Here is a 20,272-nt window from a genome sequence, read left to right as displayed (position 1 = left end):
GGTCAGCATAAACCAAAGAACTGAGGAACTACCTAATGGCACTTAGGTATTATCTGAAGTAAAAAGTTCAGCTCCTCACAGTCTGTGCACCATGTAAAAGCACAATGTGAATGTAAATACACAAAACCCCTGGCATCGTAGAACTCTTTCCCAGAGGCCTTCCAAGTTTTATTGTAAAACATAAGATCTTGAAAATACCCTAAAATGAGATACAGACAAAATGAAACTTTTATTGCAGGTGGTGTGAAGAGCTACAAATCAGCCCAGACAAGCCCCAGGAGCTCTCCAGTGTGGCACTATTCCTTCAGGGAAGAAAGACAAGTGGTGGGGCCTGAGTGCCCACCAGTGCGGTTGGGCACTCTGACAACTGCCCCCAGAGCCATAGCTGTCTTAACATCCTAAGTTCTCCCCTCCAAACCAAAGACAACCCAAGGAGGAAGAACAGAACGCTAGGAAAATTCCAGGCCCCTTTAACTCATTGCTTGGGATGGAAGCAAAGGTGGCCAGCAGCTTTTTACTTCCTTGTTTTGTAAGACAAACCCAATGAAACCATTTAATTTAAAGAAGCCTCTTTATTCGGAACCAGGAGAAGGAGCTCGACTTTTCACTCTATAATCTGGAGCGGGACACCTGGCCAAGGACGATGAATGAGCTGTGGATGTTGTGCTGCTATGTGCGGCACTGCCCTTCCTTGGGGGAAGCTCTGCCAGGAAAGGAAAGGCAAGAGAGCTGCAACAGGTACTGGCAAGAAGTGGCATTGGTGATGACACCCACATCCTCAGAAAAGCCTTTTCCACCTCCCCTCCAGCATGAATCGGAGCTGGTGACAGGGCAAAAGGAGCAGGGCAGTACCCAGCCCTGGGATGATGCTGCCTCATTTCCCAGCTCTTCGCTCCTCCTGGTGTTTGGTGATTAGGTATTTGAAGAACTCGTACACGGACCACGCAATGGCCGTGGAGGGGATCTGGTAAATGACTCTGGCCTGCACTCCTCGGAAGTAGGCGGTCACCCCGCCTACTTGGTACACCGTCCTGAAGGCACTAGCCATGCCTGTGATATGTCCACTAATATTTGAGTTCAAAGCCAAGGATTCCTGGGTGTTGAGCAGTGTTTTGCAAACGTCCAAAGGGGTAGTGAGGGCAGCAGCTACGGCTCCTGCACAGGCCCCAGAGATGACATGGGAGCTGGGGTCGTACTGTCTGTGTGGGTTAAAGTGCTCTTGCAGGAATTCGTAGGTCATGAAGTGAATGGCTTGGAAAGGGACATTCATGGTTAACTGGGTGGTGTAGCTGCGGTAAAAGGCTCCAGCCCCTTCGTTCTGCCACACTGCCCGAACACAGTCTGTCACCCGATGGTATGGTGAGTTGTACATCTGCATCCTCTGTTTGACCACTGGTGATGGCCAAAGAAGAAGGGAGGAGAGTGGTGGTGTCCAGGTTCAGATTCCCAAGCCAGCAGATCAGCCAATGAAAGAGAAGAAAAACAGAGATAGATAAGCTACGAATTCTGTAAAGAGAGATTGAGAGTGGAGAATGAGGACACGACAGATCCTTCATTCAGAATGTCTTACAAATACTTATAAGCCAATTAAAACATCCTTAATGTTCATAGACTTTCTTCACCTCTGAAGACTAAGCCACCTTGTGGCTTACTTACACCTACTCTCGTTCTCTCTAACACTTCCCCACATCCGAGCTAGAAATGTGGGGGAAGCACGGTCCCAGAGGCAACAAAGGCTTAGCTGTGGAGGATCACTGAACCTGGCCTCAGGACCGAGCTCCGTCTCTTACTAGCTTGGGGATGTCACAGCCTCGGAGCCTCAGTTTTCTCAGCTGCAAAATGGGGTTACTACTGAACTACCTACCTCAGAGGACTGTTGTAAGGATCAATGGCAGACAGGAAGTAAAGAGCTTTGTAATAATTAAGTGCTACATAAGATATTATTATTATTGGCAACAATAATAATAATAAACACAGACCTAACATTCCCAATCCCTTCTCCAGATACAAGAGCGGCTAACTCTGAATACAGAGACTGCTTCCCTCCTGGAGAAGCTGCATGAAGGAACGCTGGTACCAAAAGGAAAAGAGCAGTTAGCCAGAGAATTTAACTCTGATATCAGAGCACCTCCCCCTAACCAGGGAGAGAATGCTGAGGGAGCTACGTGTGTCTGCATGGCTTCTGACCTTTCATCAAAGCTGCTGAGCTCTGCAGATTCCCTCCACCTGGCCTTGGCCCAAGCAAGTAAGGACCTATAGCAATACGAGGTAAACCCAACTGTGCCACAGACAAGCCCCATTTATTTCTAGTTATATGGCTGCTTCTGTTCTCTACTGACCCTCTGACTGAAGGGTTAAGCATATTCCTCTAAGAAAAGGAATCCAGACTTCATCTTTACTTCCCATTTGAAGAAACCAAGGATGCTCAAACCTGGGTCTGCGCCCCACAGATGGACCATAAGTAGGCTCTACAAAACCCAGCACTTTTCCTGTCGAACATCCACCCCCTCCCACTCCTGCCCCAGTGATGCAGGGAAACACATCGTTACTGCCCACGGGGACTGCCCCACCAAGCAGAGAACATGAAGGACCCAAGGTGCAATAAGGGTGTGGAAGACTGAGATCCCACCAGCTCTCTTCCCCTCAAGAAGCCAAGGGAGTCCAGAAGAGCAGAGACCAACTCCCTATTCAGGGAGAAAGGTGGGAAAATTGTTACCTTCTGCTGGATTCATGGCCGCGTCATGGAGTAATGTTGCTACACACCCTGCTGCACCTGTAAATAAGAAAATAACTTCCACATGTGAGGCCAGGAGACGGCGAGCAGAGTGCTGGAGTGGGAGTCAGGACCTGGTTTCAAACCCCACCTCTGACTCTTACTAACTTTGTGGCCTGGGCAATTCACTTATCCTTTCTGGTCCTCATTTCCTTGTCTGGAAAATGAGGGTAATAACAAAGTGTTCTGCAAACTTTAAAGAGAACTATCTATACATATATCTACGTATCACTTTGAGCTGTTATTACTGAGATCCTAGGATGAAGTAGGACCCACCAGACATCAATCGCTGTGTCCCAAAAGTCATCCAGTGTGCTGAATGGAGGTGAAAAAAGGGAAACTGAGACTATACCAAGGCAAGAAATCAAAAGTCAACAGCTGTTAAAATCTAGAGATGGATGATCCCACCAACTTAAAACGAAGACAAGCCAATATAAGTCAGCGGCTATACACAATGGGAAGGAAACTTCCTGGCATTGCCAAATCTCTGTCAAGAGGCCCAGGAAGAGTCAATGAATATTACCCAAAGGTGTGCCCAGAAAAGACCTTTTTAGAATGGAATCAGCCTCTGAGGCAGTAGCCACATGAGCTACCCAAGAGCTGGTTTGTCTGAACAAGGGGAGAGGTAGGGGGTGAGTCACACAGGGATGTGACCTTACAGGGCCACCCTGACTTCACAGAGCAAGGGACTCACCTTATAGCTTCCTGACCCTCCTCTTTAAAGATCTTCCTGCCTGCACCTCTCCTTCACCCCTCAAACCACAAGCTCCCTAGCACATACCACAATCAACTCTTGAATTTGGGCATACGCTAAAGCTACAGCCTAACCTGCCTCGTTTTCTTCATGCCCCAAAGTCCCTGTTTACATATAACTTGCATGCCTTTTACTATCTGTCTTATAAACTGTTTCCACACCTATTCCAAAAACTTGTTGAAGATTCATCTCATTGTTCAGGACATTTAACCTCTAGCCTTTCTGCTCCTCTGAATATCTACTAGGGAGTGCCTCCTACTTTTTAGTCACAGTCAACAGATATCTATCGAGGACCTACTCTGTGCCAGGCACTGTGCTAAGTGCTTGCTTCCTATACCACAAGTAACCCTGCCCATGAGATATGACAAGTGCCTATCTAAGGAATGATGTGGAGACAGGTCATTCCATGGGTGTCCCCAATCAGCATGGCACTAGAAACTCTTGACTCCATGAGAAAAGAACATGGGGTGCAAGGAAGAGGAAGGAATACTAGGAGTGCTGTTGAAGCCAATGGGTTTTTTTAAGAACATATGAGGAAATTCAAGGTTTGCTGGTGCTTCCCTTCTAATCTGGCCTAATCTTGCCCAAAGCTTCACTTCAAAAATGTTTTGAAGCAGTTAAATGTTGAGAGCAGCAAAAAGACCAAAGAATAGGTTGGGGGTGGGGTGAGGTTGCAGCACAGGAAGGATCAATACCATTGGCAATATGGCTATTGCCCCCAGGATGGATTACATCACTCAATGTCTTTTTTAACTTTTCATAGCAGGCAAAATACAGGGCATGGGCAGGCCCGGCACCGGTTGCAGTGATGTTCAGCCCCCGCATGGGTCTCCATAGGCCTTCGGTTCGAACAATCCTCCACAGGGCCTCCAATACATTGCGATATCGAGCAGCTGGGTCTGGCTGTAGGCTCTGCATCCGGGTCTGAAACCACAGAAGAAAAGTGACATTAATGATGTCAGAGAGCTAGGCATCCTCCCCCGACCCCAACAAACACAAAGGTTCTGGGTAAATGGGAGGGCCTTCCACATGAAGTCATGCCATGCCCATCACTACTGATCTTCGGGAGTGATACCTGACTTCTGGCTCCAATTTTCTCCAAAACAAAAGGTCTTTCAGAGCCCCATGTCCCCTCTTACTCTAGCCAGCTCTGAACCAGAGAGTGGAACACCATTACTCCCCTTGAGAACAGTACAGCTCTAGATTTATAGAAGTGTCCTTTAGGGGAATCTCAAAATGAATTATACACGCAAGAGCAAAGAGGCTCCCTGTAATTCAGAGAGGGAAGTTTCCTCCAACCTCCATGAATTAGATACTTAATATCCAAATAAACTCAAGTTATCTGAGAGCTCTTCTACAAAATAGGTTTCCAATTCAATTTGACCAATACTTATCTAGTGCCTAGTTCCTGCCCACACATTATGCCATCTAATGAGAGAATGGCTAAAAGTTTTGACAAGCAGCAAGATGCCTTAGATTCTCTGTGGTTGGAATGATAGGCTCATGCTGGAGATTTGGTTTCCAAGGGACTGCCTTAACAGAGAGGGAATTCCTACTTTGTTTTATAGAAGGACAAAAGACACATAGGACTATGGTCTACTTGGAAACCATGCTTTCCTGAAACTCTAAAAGTGGTTTAGATTTACTTGGAAATCAATTCTAGACAGTAAAGTATCTCATATCATTCTTGTGGAGAAGATGGGGAAATATGGATTAGACTAGAATTAAATTCAGACCTGGTTGGATGACTGGATTCAAAGAGGAGTTAATGGTTCAATGGCAGTGTGGCAGGAGGTCTCCAGTAGAGTACCCAAGGGATCTGTGTGTGGCCCTGTTGAACATTTTTATCAACGACATAGATGGCATGCTCATCACATTTTCAGATCACACAAAGCTGAGAGAGATGGCTAGACAGAGTCAAGGTTCAAAAGGATCTTGACAGGCTGGAGCATTGGACTGGATCTACCAAGATGAAAAAGGGATAAATGTAAAGCCTTATCCTCGAGTATAAAAAAATCACCTTCACCAGTACAATTTAGGAGAGGTGTGTTTAAAAAGCAGTTGTTCTGAAAAAGATCTGGGGGTTCTAGTGGACTGTAAGCTCAATGAGCCAGTATTGTGATGTGGGAAACAAAAAGATGATGTGATCTCAGGCTGCATTAAAAGAGGGTGAGCTTCCAGGAAGAGGGAGGTGATGGTCCCACTGTACTCTAGGCCTCTATCAGCCAGATTATTAATTTAGTTCTAGTAGCCACAGTTGAAGGACATGTATAAGCTGGAGACCCTCCAGAGGAGGGCAACCACGATGGTAAAGAGCCTTAGGTGCATGTCACATGAGGATCAGTTGCAGAAACTGGTCACATTTGGCCTAAAGAAGCCTCAGGGAGGCCATGACAACTGTCTTCAATCATCTGAAGGACTGTTGTGTGGGGGAGGGATTCCACTTAATCTGTCTGGCCCCAGAAGATAGAATCAGGAGCAATGGGGAAAAGTTGCCAGAAAGGCTGCCTCAGGCCTGACGTCAGGAAAAACTTCCCCTAACAACGACAGCTGTCCAAAAGAAGAAGGGGCTGCCTTCTTTAAGAAGGGAGTATATTCTCCTTCCTTGAAGTCTTTCAAGTAGAAGCTGACTGATCCCTTGTTGAGTGTGTTAGTGCTGGGATTCCTGTGGTGTATAGGTTGGACTAGACAGTCTCTCAGATCCTTCCTAGCTCTCACATCCTGGGGTTTTGTGCAACGATGTGGCACTGAAGTTTCTGTTACCAAACTGGCCAAATGCCAAAGTGGTCTCAGGAGGCAGAATAAGCCCTGGAAAACGAGAACCCCAATAGTTCTCATGTGTGCCATCACTGAACCAAAAATGTGGTAGAAAATGCCATTCATCATTGGTAAGAATCCTCCTATGTGGTCCATGGGCAAATATTAATGTAAGTTAAGAAGTTAATCTTACTTGAAAAACCCTTGCAGACCACAATATCCTCTTGGCAGGTACTCCTCTGAAGAGCATTCTGCAACCCAAACCACTGTCTGTTCATCTGTGTGTTCCAAGTAAATGCCTGGAGGCCAGGAACCCTATCTCCAGCATCTTCTGTTCCTCTCAGGGCCCAACACACAGAAGTCACTGAATAAATGTTTGTGGTGTTGACTTGAAAACTTGAAATATCACATGGACCTGGGATCAACATAACACATCCTTTTATTGCATAACTGTGGCAACCCAGATTCAGAAGGTACCAGGCACATTTATCAATGAGTCAAATTGTGCCTGAATATGGTACTCTGTTTAAAGCTGCAACATTTTAAAATCTAGCTCCCTTTCCCTACTCTTCAAATCACTGGACTCAGTTGAATCTAAACAGCTGACCCTTTGGGCAAGTTCACTGTAATCCAAAAGTTGTATCACCAGAGTAAGCAACTGGAGTCCATGGGAGGCTAGATTAACTGGTCACTAATGAGAGCGCTCAGCAATCCACGTTCCTCTGCAGTCCTTTCCGAATGGACAGTCACTATGGATATGGCTGAAACCTAGAGGGGTGGAATCCCAGGGGATTATACAAATATATACTGACCTAACCATCACAGTAAGCCATTGTTCTTTTCCATGGAAAATATAAGTAAACATATTTACTAATCTTTCAGACCACCCAGAAAAAGAACTGTTTAGATGAGTAGCCTAAGCAGCTAACTGGCACTGAGTGGACAAGGTTACTGGTGAACAAGATGGAGAACAACCCCAACAGATCATCAAAATCTGACAGAGACTCAAAAATAAATATAGAATTGTGTTAATCAATAGAATTAAGTGGCCATTGGATCACTGGATAATAAGATTTGGAGCTGGAATGGAACTTGAGATTCATCAGGTCTAGCCTTTTCATTTTACAGATGAAGAACCCAAGCGTCAGACAGGTTAAGTGCCTAGCCTACAGAGGCAGGATTTGAACCCAGATCTGGCCTCCACATTCAGTGCTCTTTCCATTACATTGCCTCTCTGCAGCTTCTGGGCAGAGGTGGGGAGAGGGGGGAGATTTCTAAAATTCTTATTGATTCTTGCTGGAGTCAACACTGTATTTGGGTAATCTAGCTTGAATGTATCTTTGAGGAATTCTTACCACCAAAACAGAGGAAAAGAAATCAGAGTATATGTAAATTGATTTATTTCAATAACTCTAAGTCTACACCTAAACCCCATTCAAAAGGCTCATTCTGATGAATGTAGACGCTTGGTGAGAAGACTCATTTAGAATTTGAGAGAGGTGCTCACTTGCATAGCACACAAGTGGCTATGCAAGCTTGTAGGTAAAAAAGACCAAGCTTTCATGAAAATGAAGGGAGTATCTTCAAGCAAGGATTTTGACAGAACTTTGACGAGTTCAGTGTGAAAGTGGTTCCTGGCCCCTCTAAAGAAAACAAACTTGGTTATTACTGCACTTAAAGCCACCACACACAGTATCTTATCAATAACCCAGGTAGGGCCCCATTAGTGGGAGCAAACGAATCTCCTGAAATGATGACATGTATTTAAATTCTCATTCTTTAAAGTTTTAGTTACATAAAATATGATCATTGATTCAAGCCCAATGGGAATATGAAGAAAGAATTTCAGTCATGTGAACACTTCAGAGGAAGTTTCCTTATTCTCACCAACTAGGACGTCACTGTAGCTGATATTTACACAGTATTTTTAAGATTTATAAAGTGCTTTACATGTTATGTCATTAAGGGCTCACAGCAACCCTGTGATGTAATTACTTCACAGATGAGAAAGTCAGACCTCAGAGAAATTAAGTGACTTGCTTATGGCCACACAGATAGTTACTGAGTGGAATCTGAACCCAGGTTCTCCTGATTCCAATTTGCCTCCTCTGCCTCTTAATCTCAGAATGAATAGATCCAAACAATGAGTTCAATCATATTTATGATGACTTGAAGTAATTTCATTAGATATCTTCAGACTATGGAATTTAACTAAATAAATATCTAATTCTGGATTTGTTCTTATGTTAAAAGAACAAGTATTTTTTAGACTTAATAAGATATGTAAAAATTTTGAATGCCTAGAATACAATGAGGAAAAAGTCATATTCTTTGGACTTTAAGTATATATTATTTATATTTGGAGTTGGGAGGAACTTGTAGCCTTCTGCCTCCAGGCACATGACTATATCACTTTCAATATATACAAGGAAGATTTTAGTCTCTTCTTTCTTAACCTGTTAACACAATCATAAGAGAATCACAGGATTTGGACAGGATGGGTCTTAAGATCATAGATTTAGTGCTAGAAGAACGTTAGAGATGATGTAGTTCAGGGGAGGAAACTGACGCCCAGAGAGTAGGCACATGGGCACAAGTGACTTGCCTATGATTATATAAGTCACAGTAAGTGACAGAGCTAGGATTTGGGCTCTTGGATTCCACATCCATTATCTTTCCATCAAACTATACTGCTTGCCCCTCTTCTATCTAATCTTTGTACAGGTCTTTCCCCATGCCTTTGGAGAACATTTTTGTTGAGTTCATACCTCAACTGAGGCTGATTCTCAGCAGGCTGATGAACAACCTCTACGAATGCTATTGAAGAAGTCACTTCATCCAGTACTAAGGGCTAGGGAGGTTGTGACCTGCCCAAGGCCCCACAAGTACATGGTTACAGAGAACAGCTGGGATTTGAACTCAGGCCTTCTTACTCCAAGCCAATGTTCTTTTCCCTAGGACTCTCGAAAGTAGGGTGAGCATTTCCTCAGATGATGTTAAGGAGGTTACAGGACTAGGATGAACGTGTAGAACCCTGCTGATCAAATGTATACTGGTTTTGGAGGTACACCAATGGGAAACAGTGCTTCTTAGGCCCAAAGGCTCAAGGGATTTGGAGGCCATCTAGTTCAACCTCCTCATTTGGCTCCTACACCCAAATCACACACCCTTCAACTGTTTGTTAGATTACAGGCTCTAAGTGGTATGTCTGGCTCTGGTTCTGCCCTGCTGTGGCTGTGGCACAAAGCTGGGTATCTCTAGTTCGTGACCCTCATAAGGAGATTTCAGGCTGGCCTGATCTTGATAAGGCATCTGAGGGTTGTGCACGTTTGGATGCTAAGAGGAAGTGACAACTTTCAGTTACAGAGTTGCTGTGAATGTCCTTTGTCGTTGTGGGGTGAGGATGTGTGGCCAGAGGGCTTTTCTCCTTCTGCTTTTCCCCTTCCATTTGTAATGTATCTGCTGCAAGAATTGTCAGGGAAGGCTTCAAGGAGAAAGGAAGAGAACTGCATTTCCATGTGTGTAATAGGATCTAACTTCCTCTCACAAAATGTTATCTATGTTTAACCTACTTCTCTCCAGTAACTTAAGATCTAGCACCAGGGGAAAGAAAAAAAAATGTTTCTACTTAAAATAGCCTTTGTATACTTGAAGACAGTAAAACCTCCCCAAGGACTTTTGTTCTCTAAACCAACAAGATGAGAGTATCATCAAGTAGTGAGACTTTTTTTTTTTAACTTAAGAATTAATCCATTTGAACAAGTGCTGTCCTTCAGCAATTACCTTATACTCTTATTCAACTGGTGCTGTCATTGCTTAAAGCTTTCAGGGACTTCTGTCTAGTAGATGTCTTCAGGGTTGGTTTCTGGGCTGCACAAGAAAACTAGCTCCATTACTGTTATCATCTACAAATAGGCTTACTCAGACTAAACAGTTACAATGGTCACCAGGCTTCCCTCTGAATGACTTAGGACAACCTCTCAGTTCCCAGATTTTGCACTGAGGAGGGTGTTCCAAAGGACAGAGGGACCCGACAGCTATTCTTGGAGGAGTTTGTTCTGAGCTATGGCAGTATTAACTGGCAGCACTAGCCTTGCAAGGTGACACCTCTCATTTGAAGGCAGGCGTTTTGGTCTGCTTGTGAGAAACTAATCTCATTTCAGAGTTACTCATTTTAGTAATTTTCTGAATCACAAAATGATTTTCACTGCTCTTCCTTGGCTTGTTTCTTAATTTCCTGAAACTTTCCTTAAAGTATATAGCACCTTGAGCTAGATGAAACAGTCTAACAGTCTAAGTATAGTACAATTACTTTACAGTTGGACCACGCTAACTTTCTCAAATTTAATTGCTGATTTCTTTAGTCTAAATATACTTCATTGTGGGTTTGAATCTTTTTTCAACTGGACCCTTATCTGCTCTGTGTTTATATGATCTTGCCTTCTGTAGTTCCCTACTTGCTACTTGTCTCTCCTGAATTTCCTAGGCTCATAGAATGTTGAAAGGGATTTTGGAGAGCATCTCATCCTTTACAGATAAAGACAGCAAGTACTCATTCAAAGTCACACAGCTAGTTAGTAGTATAGATTAGATCTGGGCCTAGCATCCAGGTTTCCCAGGACAATATTCAACACATTCATTTCTATTTCTCCAGTTTATTGAGATTATATAGAATCTTTAACATTTGTAGCATCATGAGATCACAGATTTTGAGCTGGAAGCAACCTCAAGTGATCATATAGTCTAACATTCTCATTTTACAAAGGGGGAAACTGATACCCAGACAGGTTACATAACTTGCCCAAGTTCACAGAGGTAAGAATTAGCAGAGAATCTTGTCCACCAAAGTAACATTCGGTATCTTCTGTTTCACACTTGATATCACCTCCCCCAGCACTAGCTAGTCCTGTCCATTCACTGTCATTCATAAAACTTTAACAAGCATGTTCTCTATTTCTTTGTCCAGATTACAAATGAAAATATGAAACACTGCTGGAGCAAGAGGAGATCCCTGGAGAAGACTGTTTACCATGTATCCTCCAGGACATAAAACTAGGTTACTTTTAAGATACAATTCTCCACTTCAGTAGAAGAACAGTGTACTCTAAATCACATTTTCCTGTTTGGAAAAGAATACTTCACAGGGAAGAGAGCTTGTCAGCTGTCAGCTACTGTCGGATCTTTCGTGATGTAGTTGGGCCTCAGGACACTGCTGTTTTGTTATCACAACTCTTCCCTCCACAACCTGCTATTGTTTCTTTCAATTCTGCCCTCCTTTTATTCATCACCTTGACAGCTGCTTCATCGGCCAAACCAATAAATAGTAGGAATCTGCTAGCTTCCATAGCCTCTTTTGTCATGGGATCTAACTTTCTGATTCATTAATCAGACTGCTTTGTAATGAGCTGGTTCTGATTGGGGCTGACTTTGCCTTCAAGTGAATCAGACCAGATATTCTGGTGCTGTCTCAATCAATATGCTTCAAACACACTAATTTTCTCCTCATCTTCACCCCTGCTTTTGGACAGTAGCAGGTGGCCACAGAAATTCATTACCAGTTTAAGGCCCTGCCCACCTCCCCTGTTGGGGGTGCACACATCTATGTCCTGTTTCCAGCTCAATTTTCATGTTCAGGACATCACGCTCAATGCATTAAGACACTGGACACCCTCCTCTTCAGACTATGCCACCAAGGACCCCAGAATTCTGGCTGCATTTCTGATTCCCAGTCCCTACAGGAGGTAGAAGCATGACAGGCCAAGAGTTTCTCCTGCTGCCAAGTCCCAGACTCTGGGATGGCAGAGATGGCAAAGAGCTCCCAGGGCACATCCGATAACCGGGAAACACCCCCTCCTCACCCAGTGACTGCGAAGACCCCCAACCACCACCACCTGGCCATGCAGCCAGGAGACACCCCCACCCCTACTCACGCGCCTCCGGCTGCCCCTCCCTCCCTCCTTCCCCATCCACTTGGTGGTCCCAGGTCCGACCACGGGCCTTTTAACCGACGGCCTCATTTTGGATGGGACCTCTGCCTTGGGCCCGGTTCGGATGTCAACCCCAGTTCGAATCAGGTCCCTGCATCAGGTCTCAGTTCGAATCGGATCTCGGAGGCGGGTCCCGGCCAGGAGGGTGGCTCGGACCCGGGCCCGAGATTCCGGTCAGGACCAGGTGGTGCTGGTGGGGGATCCCGGTCCGGGTCTCACCTTGACACAGTCGACGGGGTACATCACGCAGTGCTCCAGGATCCCGGCCACGGCGCCGGCCACCATGTGGGTGGTGACAGTGGCTCCGGCGGGCAGCGCCTCGTAGTCCGGGTTGGGCTCCGGCTCTTGCCGGACCGGGGGCCTACAGGCCCCGGCCTCCCCGCCGCCGGCCCCCCGGCCCACGCCCCGCTGCAGCCATCCGTCCAGCAGCGCCGACTCCCCGGGGCTCCGCCCCGGCCCAGTCGTCGGCCCCCCCGCCACGCCGCCGGCCCCCCGCCCCTCCAACTCCATCCACCCGGGCCAGCTGCGGCTCCCACCCCTGCAGCCGCCACCGCCGCCGCTGCAGCCACCTCCCCCCAGCCCCGCCGTGTCCGCTCCAGCCGCGGCCCAGCGAGTGCGGGGCCTCCGGCTCCCGCTTGGCCCCCGCGGACACGCCCCCCAGTCAACCATTGGCGTAGCGGCCTTCATAGCCCCACCCCCGTCCTCGCGTGCCGGAATTGTGCACGTTCCATTGGTGGATCTACCCGTCGCTCCTTCATCCTGAGGCGTTGCTAGAGTTTGGGATCCGCCCCTTCCCCTTTGATCTTCAGAGCTTCTTGTTTATTAGCCATTGATTGGATCCTCTCCGCAAGTGACCCTCCCCTGTCCCCTTTGGAGGGCGGGAGAACTTCACGTTGAGCACTGATAGGCTAAAGCCTCCAGGAGGTTTGGTCGCAGCCATTGGACCCCACCACTTTGATATCTGGTTGGCCACAGAAAGAGAGGGAAGCCTCGCTGAGGGGAAGTGGAGTCGGGTGCGGGCTTCTTATTGGCTCCTTCTTCTACCGGCGCTGCGGGCGGGATGACGTAGGGGGCGGGGCGAGGGCTTCAAGGTCAAACTGGCCAGGGATGCCGTTACAGTCGCAGATCGAGCTGTTGGTCCGGCTTCTTCGCTTTCGCAGCGTTGCGGGCACTGCCCTTTTGTTTAGCGGGACTGGGGATGAGAAGGTGGGGAGGAGGGCTTGCCTTAGGAGCGAGGGCTCCGCCCCCTGGACACCGGGGAGCCTCCCGGCTCACCCCGCAGACGTGCCCGGTGTTAAGTCCAGGCAGGGCCCTCACATGTAGATCTAGTTCGTGGCCGGGCTTGTGGGCCGCCATTATAGAGATCATGTGTCCCCAGTGATTTAGTGCCTACTGTGGGTCAGGCGTTGGGGATACAGAGGCAAAATGAATCCTGTCCTCAAGGAGCTTAGAGTCTGCTGGGCATCCATGGGCCTGGAAGGCGCCCCCTTCCCAAGACTCAGCTGAGATCCTACCTTCTACAAGAGGCCTTTTCGGATTCCCCTGTCTGCTAGGGCCTTGAGGTGATCTTCCAATAACATTGCATATAACTTGTATGGATGGGGTTAAGATTATGAGCTCCTCGAGGGCAGGGACAACGTGTTTGCACCTGTTGCTGTTCAGTAGTGTCTGACTCTTTGTGGGCCCCATTTGGGGTTTTCTAAGCAAAGATAATGAAGTGGTTTGCCATTTCTTTCTTCTGGTTAAGGGACTTGCCCAGGGTCACACTGCTCGTGAGTGTCTAAAGCAGGATTTGAGCTCAGATTTAACTGACTCCGGGCCCAGTGCTGTATCCACTGAGCCACCTCATTGCCTAGTAAGTGTTTAATCAGTGCTTCATAAGGATGTCAAATGCAAAATCTCCAACAAGGCAATTTCAGGAGGTAGGGTACTCCGACCTGAAGCATCAGGAAAGGCCTATAGGGCACTTGGACTGATCTTTGAAGAAAGCTAGGAATTCTATGAGGTAGAGATTGAGGAGTGCCTTTGAGGCATGGGGGACAGTATAGTAAAACAGTAGGCTTAAGACTAGCATTCTCAGTTTCTCCTTCATTTGAAAGTGCCGAGTTACTAAATTCTATATCCATGTAAAGGCATAAAGATAGAATGTATCATGTATTTGAGTGAAAGGCTATACAAACATCGATTTATTTGCCCACTGGCAGTGGTCTGTGTCTGCCAGCCCTTCCCTAAAGGACACATTGGTCTTCCAGATGTTCTTCTTAGCGAATTGTAGCCTTAGTCATTGTACCCTTTGCTGTTCGGAGGACAACATAAATGGACAGTTTTCATCTGTGTTGTGAAAATATGTGACTGCCTGTAGAACTTGCTTGGTGCAGTCTTCTGAGGAAGGAGGATAGATGTTCAGAAAAGAGGGAGGAAAGATTGGGTGGAATAATCAGAAGGCAGAGGGATGGAAGATTGGACCTTTGGCTCTCAAATTTAAAGTAGTATTCCCAAAAGTCAGGAATATGTAGGGATGGGATAGAGACTTGACATCTGATTTTCTTGGTATAGGGAACTCCCAGGTAAAACATCAGGAGAAGTCATGTCTGGTCTGGGCCTCCTTAAAATGAAGGACTTGGAAGGAACCAGCTAATCAGAGCAAGGGGAGCACAAAGAGGACACATAGATTATTAGACATACAGAGGTTTTCTCTTCATCTCAGGTCAGCTTTTTAATTTTCCCCTAATACGAGCAAGCATATGTCCATGTCTCCCATCTGTCCCTCTCTGCATGCCCTTCCCTTTTATTGATAAAGGAAAGAAGGGAGGAATGATAAGGATGGTCTATAGGAGGACAGATTAGTTGTTGTGTTAGATGTTGGGGAAGATGAATAAAGCCATCTTTTATGGTTTAGTAGGAGAGATGAGACATGTAGACAAGTTAAGTATGAGACATATGGTGAATTGCAGTAAAAGGTGCTGTCTGCTCCGAGAGTTCAGAGGGACAGATAATTACTGGTTAAGAACATTACTCGTTGATAACAACTGGATCTGTGATTTCATTGGTCAGAAAACACCTGGTGAGGAAACAATGTGCCAATGCAAATTGGCACCTCCAGTTCTCTCGCACCAGTGCAAATTGGCACCTTATAGTCTTAGCTGCCTAGCGCATTGAGAGGTTAAGTAACTTGTGTAGAGTTACACAGCCAGGATGTGTTGGTCAGTACTTGAACTCAGGGCCTCCTAGATTTGTGGCTCTTTTCCACTTCTTACACTGCCTCATTGGATCATAGGATTTAGTTACAAGAGACCTTTGATATTACTTGGTCTAACTCCAGCATTTTACAGATGGAGAAAGAGTGGCACAGAAAAATGTTAGCTATTTGCCTAAGGTCACAAAGGTAAGTAGCAGAGTTGAGGTTCTGACCCAGGTCTTTTGACTCCAGATCCAGCGCTCTTTCCACTACTGTTGTCTCCCTTTCAATTCCATTCTACTCCAAAAACAATAAGTACCTATTATGTTCATTCCATCTTGACTCCCCGTGATGTTGCATCGGCTGCCTCCCATGCTTGGCATGTATTGCCTCCTACCCATCTCCTCTCAAAATCCTTTGTTTCCTCCAAACTTAGTTCAAATGCTTTTTTCTGTGTGAAGCTTTTCCTGATCTTTCGACTGGTGCCTTCTCCCCAAAATTACCTTGTATTGATTTTGAGTATAACTGTATACGTACAAGTCTCCCCTAATAGAATGTAAGTTGCTTGTGTTCCACTTTTGTCTTCATATCCCTAGCATCTAGCACAGTGCCTGACACTGTATCCAACTAATAAATGCTTGCTTGATTAATGGACTACCTCCCATGGGAACCAGAGCCAATCCAGAACAATTTGATTAATGCTTGTCTTCACTAAACAGCCACAACCTTAACAAGCAATGACTTGTCCTATGAGACCTGAACTGTCATCTCTGGCTGGTGGTGGCAAGAGCATGTCTAGATCAACTAATTAGTATCTTCTATCCCTGCTCCCAACACCTGACCCCTTCCTTTGCATTCTTTAGCAGGTCAGGCTGAGAGTGGGACCCAGAATTTGTGTGGCTGGAGCCTGGCTAGCATGGAAGTAGACTGACTCACCACCCCTACATGATGAAAGATGCCTGAAGGAGACTTTCCCCAACCCCTACTGGAAAATCCATCTCATTTTTTAGTACGCATGCTATCCATGTCAAGCTCCCTAGGGGAGCTGGCTTTGGTATAGATTCAAAGCCACACATGTAGCAGGTGGCAGCATTGAGTAAGTCAAGAAAACAGCTAACAGTGAGATTACCTTTGGCCAATACAGTTAAAGAAAAAAAATAGATCTTAAAAACAATCTAATCTAACCTCCTACACAGTGGTGAGTCCTATCTGTGACGTCCATGGCATGATTATCCAGCCTCTATTTGGACTCAACTAGTGATGTGTCAAGGTCACAATTTAGGAATTTTTGGATAGCTGTAATTGTTAAATCTGGAGTTAAAATCTGCTTTCTTGGTAACATCTTCTGTTCCCAGCCCTGCCTTCAGAAAGCAACACATGTCTTTTCTGTCCCACATGAAAAATCCTTCAAACACTTGAAAGATAACTGCTGTGTGTCATCCATAAATATGTTCTGTGCACATGACTACTATGGAAGTGTTTTGCATGACTAGACATGTATAATCTGTATCAAGTTGCTTGCCTTCTCAATGAGGGTGGGTGGGGAAAGAGGAAGGGAGAAAATTTGGAACACAAAGTTTTAAAAGCAAATGTTAAAAATTGTTTTCACGTGCACCTGGGAAATAGGATATACAGACAATGGGGTATAGACATCTATCCTGCCTGACAGGAAAATAGAAGGGGAAGGAGATAAGAGAAGGGGGGGTGATAGAAGAGAGGGCAGATTAGGGGACCGGGTATTCAGAATGCACACCATCTTGGGGTGGGGGGGAGGGGTGAGATAAGGCGAAAATTTGGAACTCAGAAATCTTGTGGAAGTGAATGTTTAACTAGAAATAAATTAATAAATGTTTAATATAAAAATATTTTTTAAAAATAGGTTCTGTGGGTTAAACTTCCCAGGGATGCTGTCAAGTCAGATCTTTCCCGTCCTGTATGTGTGGAATTAGGTTGTTTTAAATCTGAATGTATTCCAACAAAGTTTGTCCGGCAGTAGAAGATATGCCTAATGTGTAGTCAAAGCATATGAAATGTCATAATTATAATAAATGATCACAAAAGTTGGCTTTTTATAAAATGTATAGAATGTGTTTATTCAGCATCAATGCCTTCACAGTTAAATATCTTAAATTTTTATCCCTCAGCCCAGGAATTTTTCACGGGCCCTTTTCAGATACCAGAAGTTCAGCAACAATAGCATTGAGGATGTGTCTTGTGATTCTTTTTGGCCTAGAACCCACTTTATAAACCCAAATATCTGCAGAATACAATCTCTCACTCTGTTCTTACCCATGCTCTGTATTCTGTCAGCCATGAGGGATAGGATGGGATTGAGGACAGTGAAAGTAGACTTAACAGATGTGGTTAGAGGGGAGACCTTGGTGATCTTTGAAAAATCAATTTCTTTTAAATTTTATTGAATTTTTATTATGTATTCATTTATTTTGAGACTGGGTCTCCCTATCTCACCCAGGCTGGAAGGACAGCAGCTACTTATGGCTTCATGCCAGTCCTGGCCACTATACAAGCTTTACCCTATGGTCCTTTTCTCCCTGGAGCTTATCACACTGGTGCAATGCTTTGTGTGGACACCAAATAGACTTTAGAACTCTCCAACTCAAGCTGTCTACCAGCCTCAGCCTCCTAAGCAGCAGGGACTGTAGACATGGGCCCCCGCCTATCCTCAAATCAGACTCAATAGGATAGAAGGCACTAGATTCCAAGGGCTTGGGGAGTGAGTGGTGAGGAAGCAAGAGGTTAACTAGTTGTCCCCCAAGCCCTACATTTCATCTTCACCTTTTGTCTTTTACATTTCAGCTGCCCTCTGTGCCTGGGACACATAGTTTTCTCACAGCTACCTCTCAGAATCTCTAGTTGGATGGATAGCCTAGTTGAACAGTTAGTTGGTGCAGTGGATAGAGGGCTGGATCTAGAGTCAGGAAGACTTGAATTCAAATCCAGCCACGGACAACTCCTAGCTGTGTGACCCCAGGCAAGTCACTTAATCTGTCTCAGTTTCCTCATCTGTAAAATGGTGATCTAATAGCACCTACCTCCCCGGGTGGTTGTGAGGATCAAATGAGATTATTGTTAAGCACTTAGCACAGTCCAGTTCTATAGAAATGTTAGCTATTATAGTTTATTATTGTTATTCATCTTCAGTGCTACCTCCTACACAGGCTTTCCTGATCCCAGAGTTTGTTAGTGCTTTCTCTCTCAAACTACCTTTTGTTTACATATCTATGTAAAGAATATATTTATGTAAATATCTGTGTAATCATATACTTCCAGAAAAATGTGAGCTCTGAGAGCAGAGGTTATCATTTTTGTCTTTTTACCCCCTGTTGCTAGCACGGGGTCTTGCTTTTAGTAGGTGTTTAATAAATATTTGTTGGATGATACATCAAGTGCAGACTACTTTAAGATGTTCTTCCATGAAGGAAAGGAAATGAGATTCCATACTTTCATCGCATCTAAGATTTCGTTAGCTTTGGGGGCAGTTATGTCACACTGTTGCTTCACATAATGAGATTGTGGTTAACTAAAACTGCCAGATCTTTTGTTTCCCACATCATCTACTGTTAAACCAGCTGTTTCCCATTCCACAGTTATGCAATTGATTAAAAATACATACATATATATATATACACACACATATCTATTCATACACACATACGTGTGTGTGTTTGTGTGTGTGCTCGTGCAGAAATAGCCTCACAGAATTTCAGAGCTGTGAAAGATCTCCTTGGCCATGTAGTCCAACCCATATTCACAAAAGAATCTATGCCATCCTACGACCAATAATAGTAATCCAACCTTTGCTTGAATTCTTCCTGTGAGGGAGAATTTACTGCCCCTGAGGCAGCCCATCTTATTTTTGTTATAGTGCTGATTGTTAACATCCAGCCTGTATTCCATACACCTCAAACATAGCCTGGTACACAGTGGGTACTCAAGTACTTGCTGCTTGATTGAAGTCTAACTTGGCCTCTTTACAATTTGTACCCAGTGCTCCTAGTTCTGTCTTCTGGGGTCCTTTGTCAAATTAACCTTTAAGGTACTTGAAAACAGCCATCAGTCAGCATCCCTTCTCCCCATAGCCTCCTTTTCAGCAGTCTTAACTTTTGGTTAAACATCCCTAGGTCCTTCAACTTATTCTCATCTTTGATGGACTCATATCTTTTTACCATGCCTCTTTACTGTTCTGATTTCACTGCTCTAGAACCTCTCTATCCTGTCACTGTCCTAAAGGACAACCCCAGGAAATGAACACAGTACCCCAGATATAATGCGGCAATAGGCAGAGTACCACAGGACTATCATTTCTGCTGACTGGTTCAGCAGTTACATTTTGGCAGTTTTTTGGTTTTGTTTTTAAATTTTCAATACCCAAGGGTGTCGTCCATCTGAATCAGTTACTATGTCCTTACATATATTGGATATTAATGCCCCATCAGCCATTTTTTGATCTGCCTTTCAATCCAGAGGTCACTCTCCGTGGCCAAGAAAACTAAGTTAAGCTGCTCCACCTTTTTTGTGTTATCATTTGTGGTTGATCCACCCATCCTGATCTGTGGTGTCCACCTTCTTTAACCCTCTTCCCCAAAGCAGCAAAAAACAAAAGTAAAATCCTTGTTGATGCCCTTAGCTATCCTGGCTAGCCTTGCTTGGTCCTGAGCCTTAGCACTCTCGTTAAAGTTTTTATATGCCTCCTCTAATACTTGTTCTTGCTCCTACCTTTTGATCATAATTTTTAAAAATCTAGGTTGGTGAGTTCTCCATATACCCATGAGACACTTCATAAAATGGTTTCTTTTTGTGTC

At 45.0% G+C, this 20,272-nt stretch overlaps 1 protein-coding gene across 3 annotated transcripts; it reads right to left on the bottom strand.

The window, feature by feature from the left end:
• Positions 1–552: 552 nt before the first annotated feature.
• SLC25A28 (solute carrier family 25 member 28) lies at positions 553–12,781 on the bottom strand. Of its 3 annotated transcripts, none has more exons than XM_027860897.1 (4): positions 12,491–12,781; positions 4,223–4,451; positions 2,717–2,773; positions 553–1,392 (listed from the first exon to the last, which is right to left on the bottom strand). In XM_027860897.1, exons 1-4 carry the CDS (start codon positions 12,779–12,781, stop codon positions 875–877), a joined length of 1,095 nt encoding a protein of 364 aa, XP_027716698.1. In that variant the 3' UTR covers positions 553–874. The 3 variants fall into 3 exon arrangements, with proteins under 3 accessions (XP_027716698.1, XP_027716704.1, XP_027716702.1); XM_027860903.1 differs by lacking the exon at positions 12,491–12,781 and adding an exon at positions 10,068–10,147; XM_027860901.1 differs by lacking the exon at positions 12,491–12,781 and adding an exon at positions 5,264–5,464.
• Between the last annotated feature and the right edge of the window lie 7,491 nt (positions 12,782–20,272).

The sequence above is a fragment of the Vombatus ursinus genome, unplaced genomic scaffold (assembly GCF_900497805.2).
Source record: "Vombatus ursinus unplaced genomic scaffold, bare-nosed wombat genome assembly UNPS02000749.1, whole genome shotgun sequence".
In the NCBI taxonomy this organism is placed as follows: Eukaryota; Metazoa; Chordata; class Mammalia; order Diprotodontia; family Vombatidae; genus Vombatus; species Vombatus ursinus.
Note: the sequence above shows the minus strand (reverse complement) of the source record. Positions and strands in the feature narration are given on the sequence as shown.

What these genes read in the sequence shown, in the direction of transcription:
- SLC25A28 (XM_027860897.1), bottom strand. Translation starts at nt 12,781, where the DNA reads ATGGAGTTGGAGGGGCGGGGGGCCGGCGGCGTGGCGGGGGGGCCGACG. An exon ending in ACCCCGTCGACTGTGTCAAG is followed by an intron (nt 4,452 to 12,490) that starts GTGAGACCCGGA and finishes CTGTGGTTTCAG; the next exon opens with ACCCGGATGCAGAGCCTACA. An exon ending in CAATAGCCATATTGCCAATG is followed by an intron (nt 2,774 to 4,222) that starts GTATTGATCCTT and finishes TCTTATTTACAG; the next exon opens with GTGCAGCAGGGTGTGTAGCA.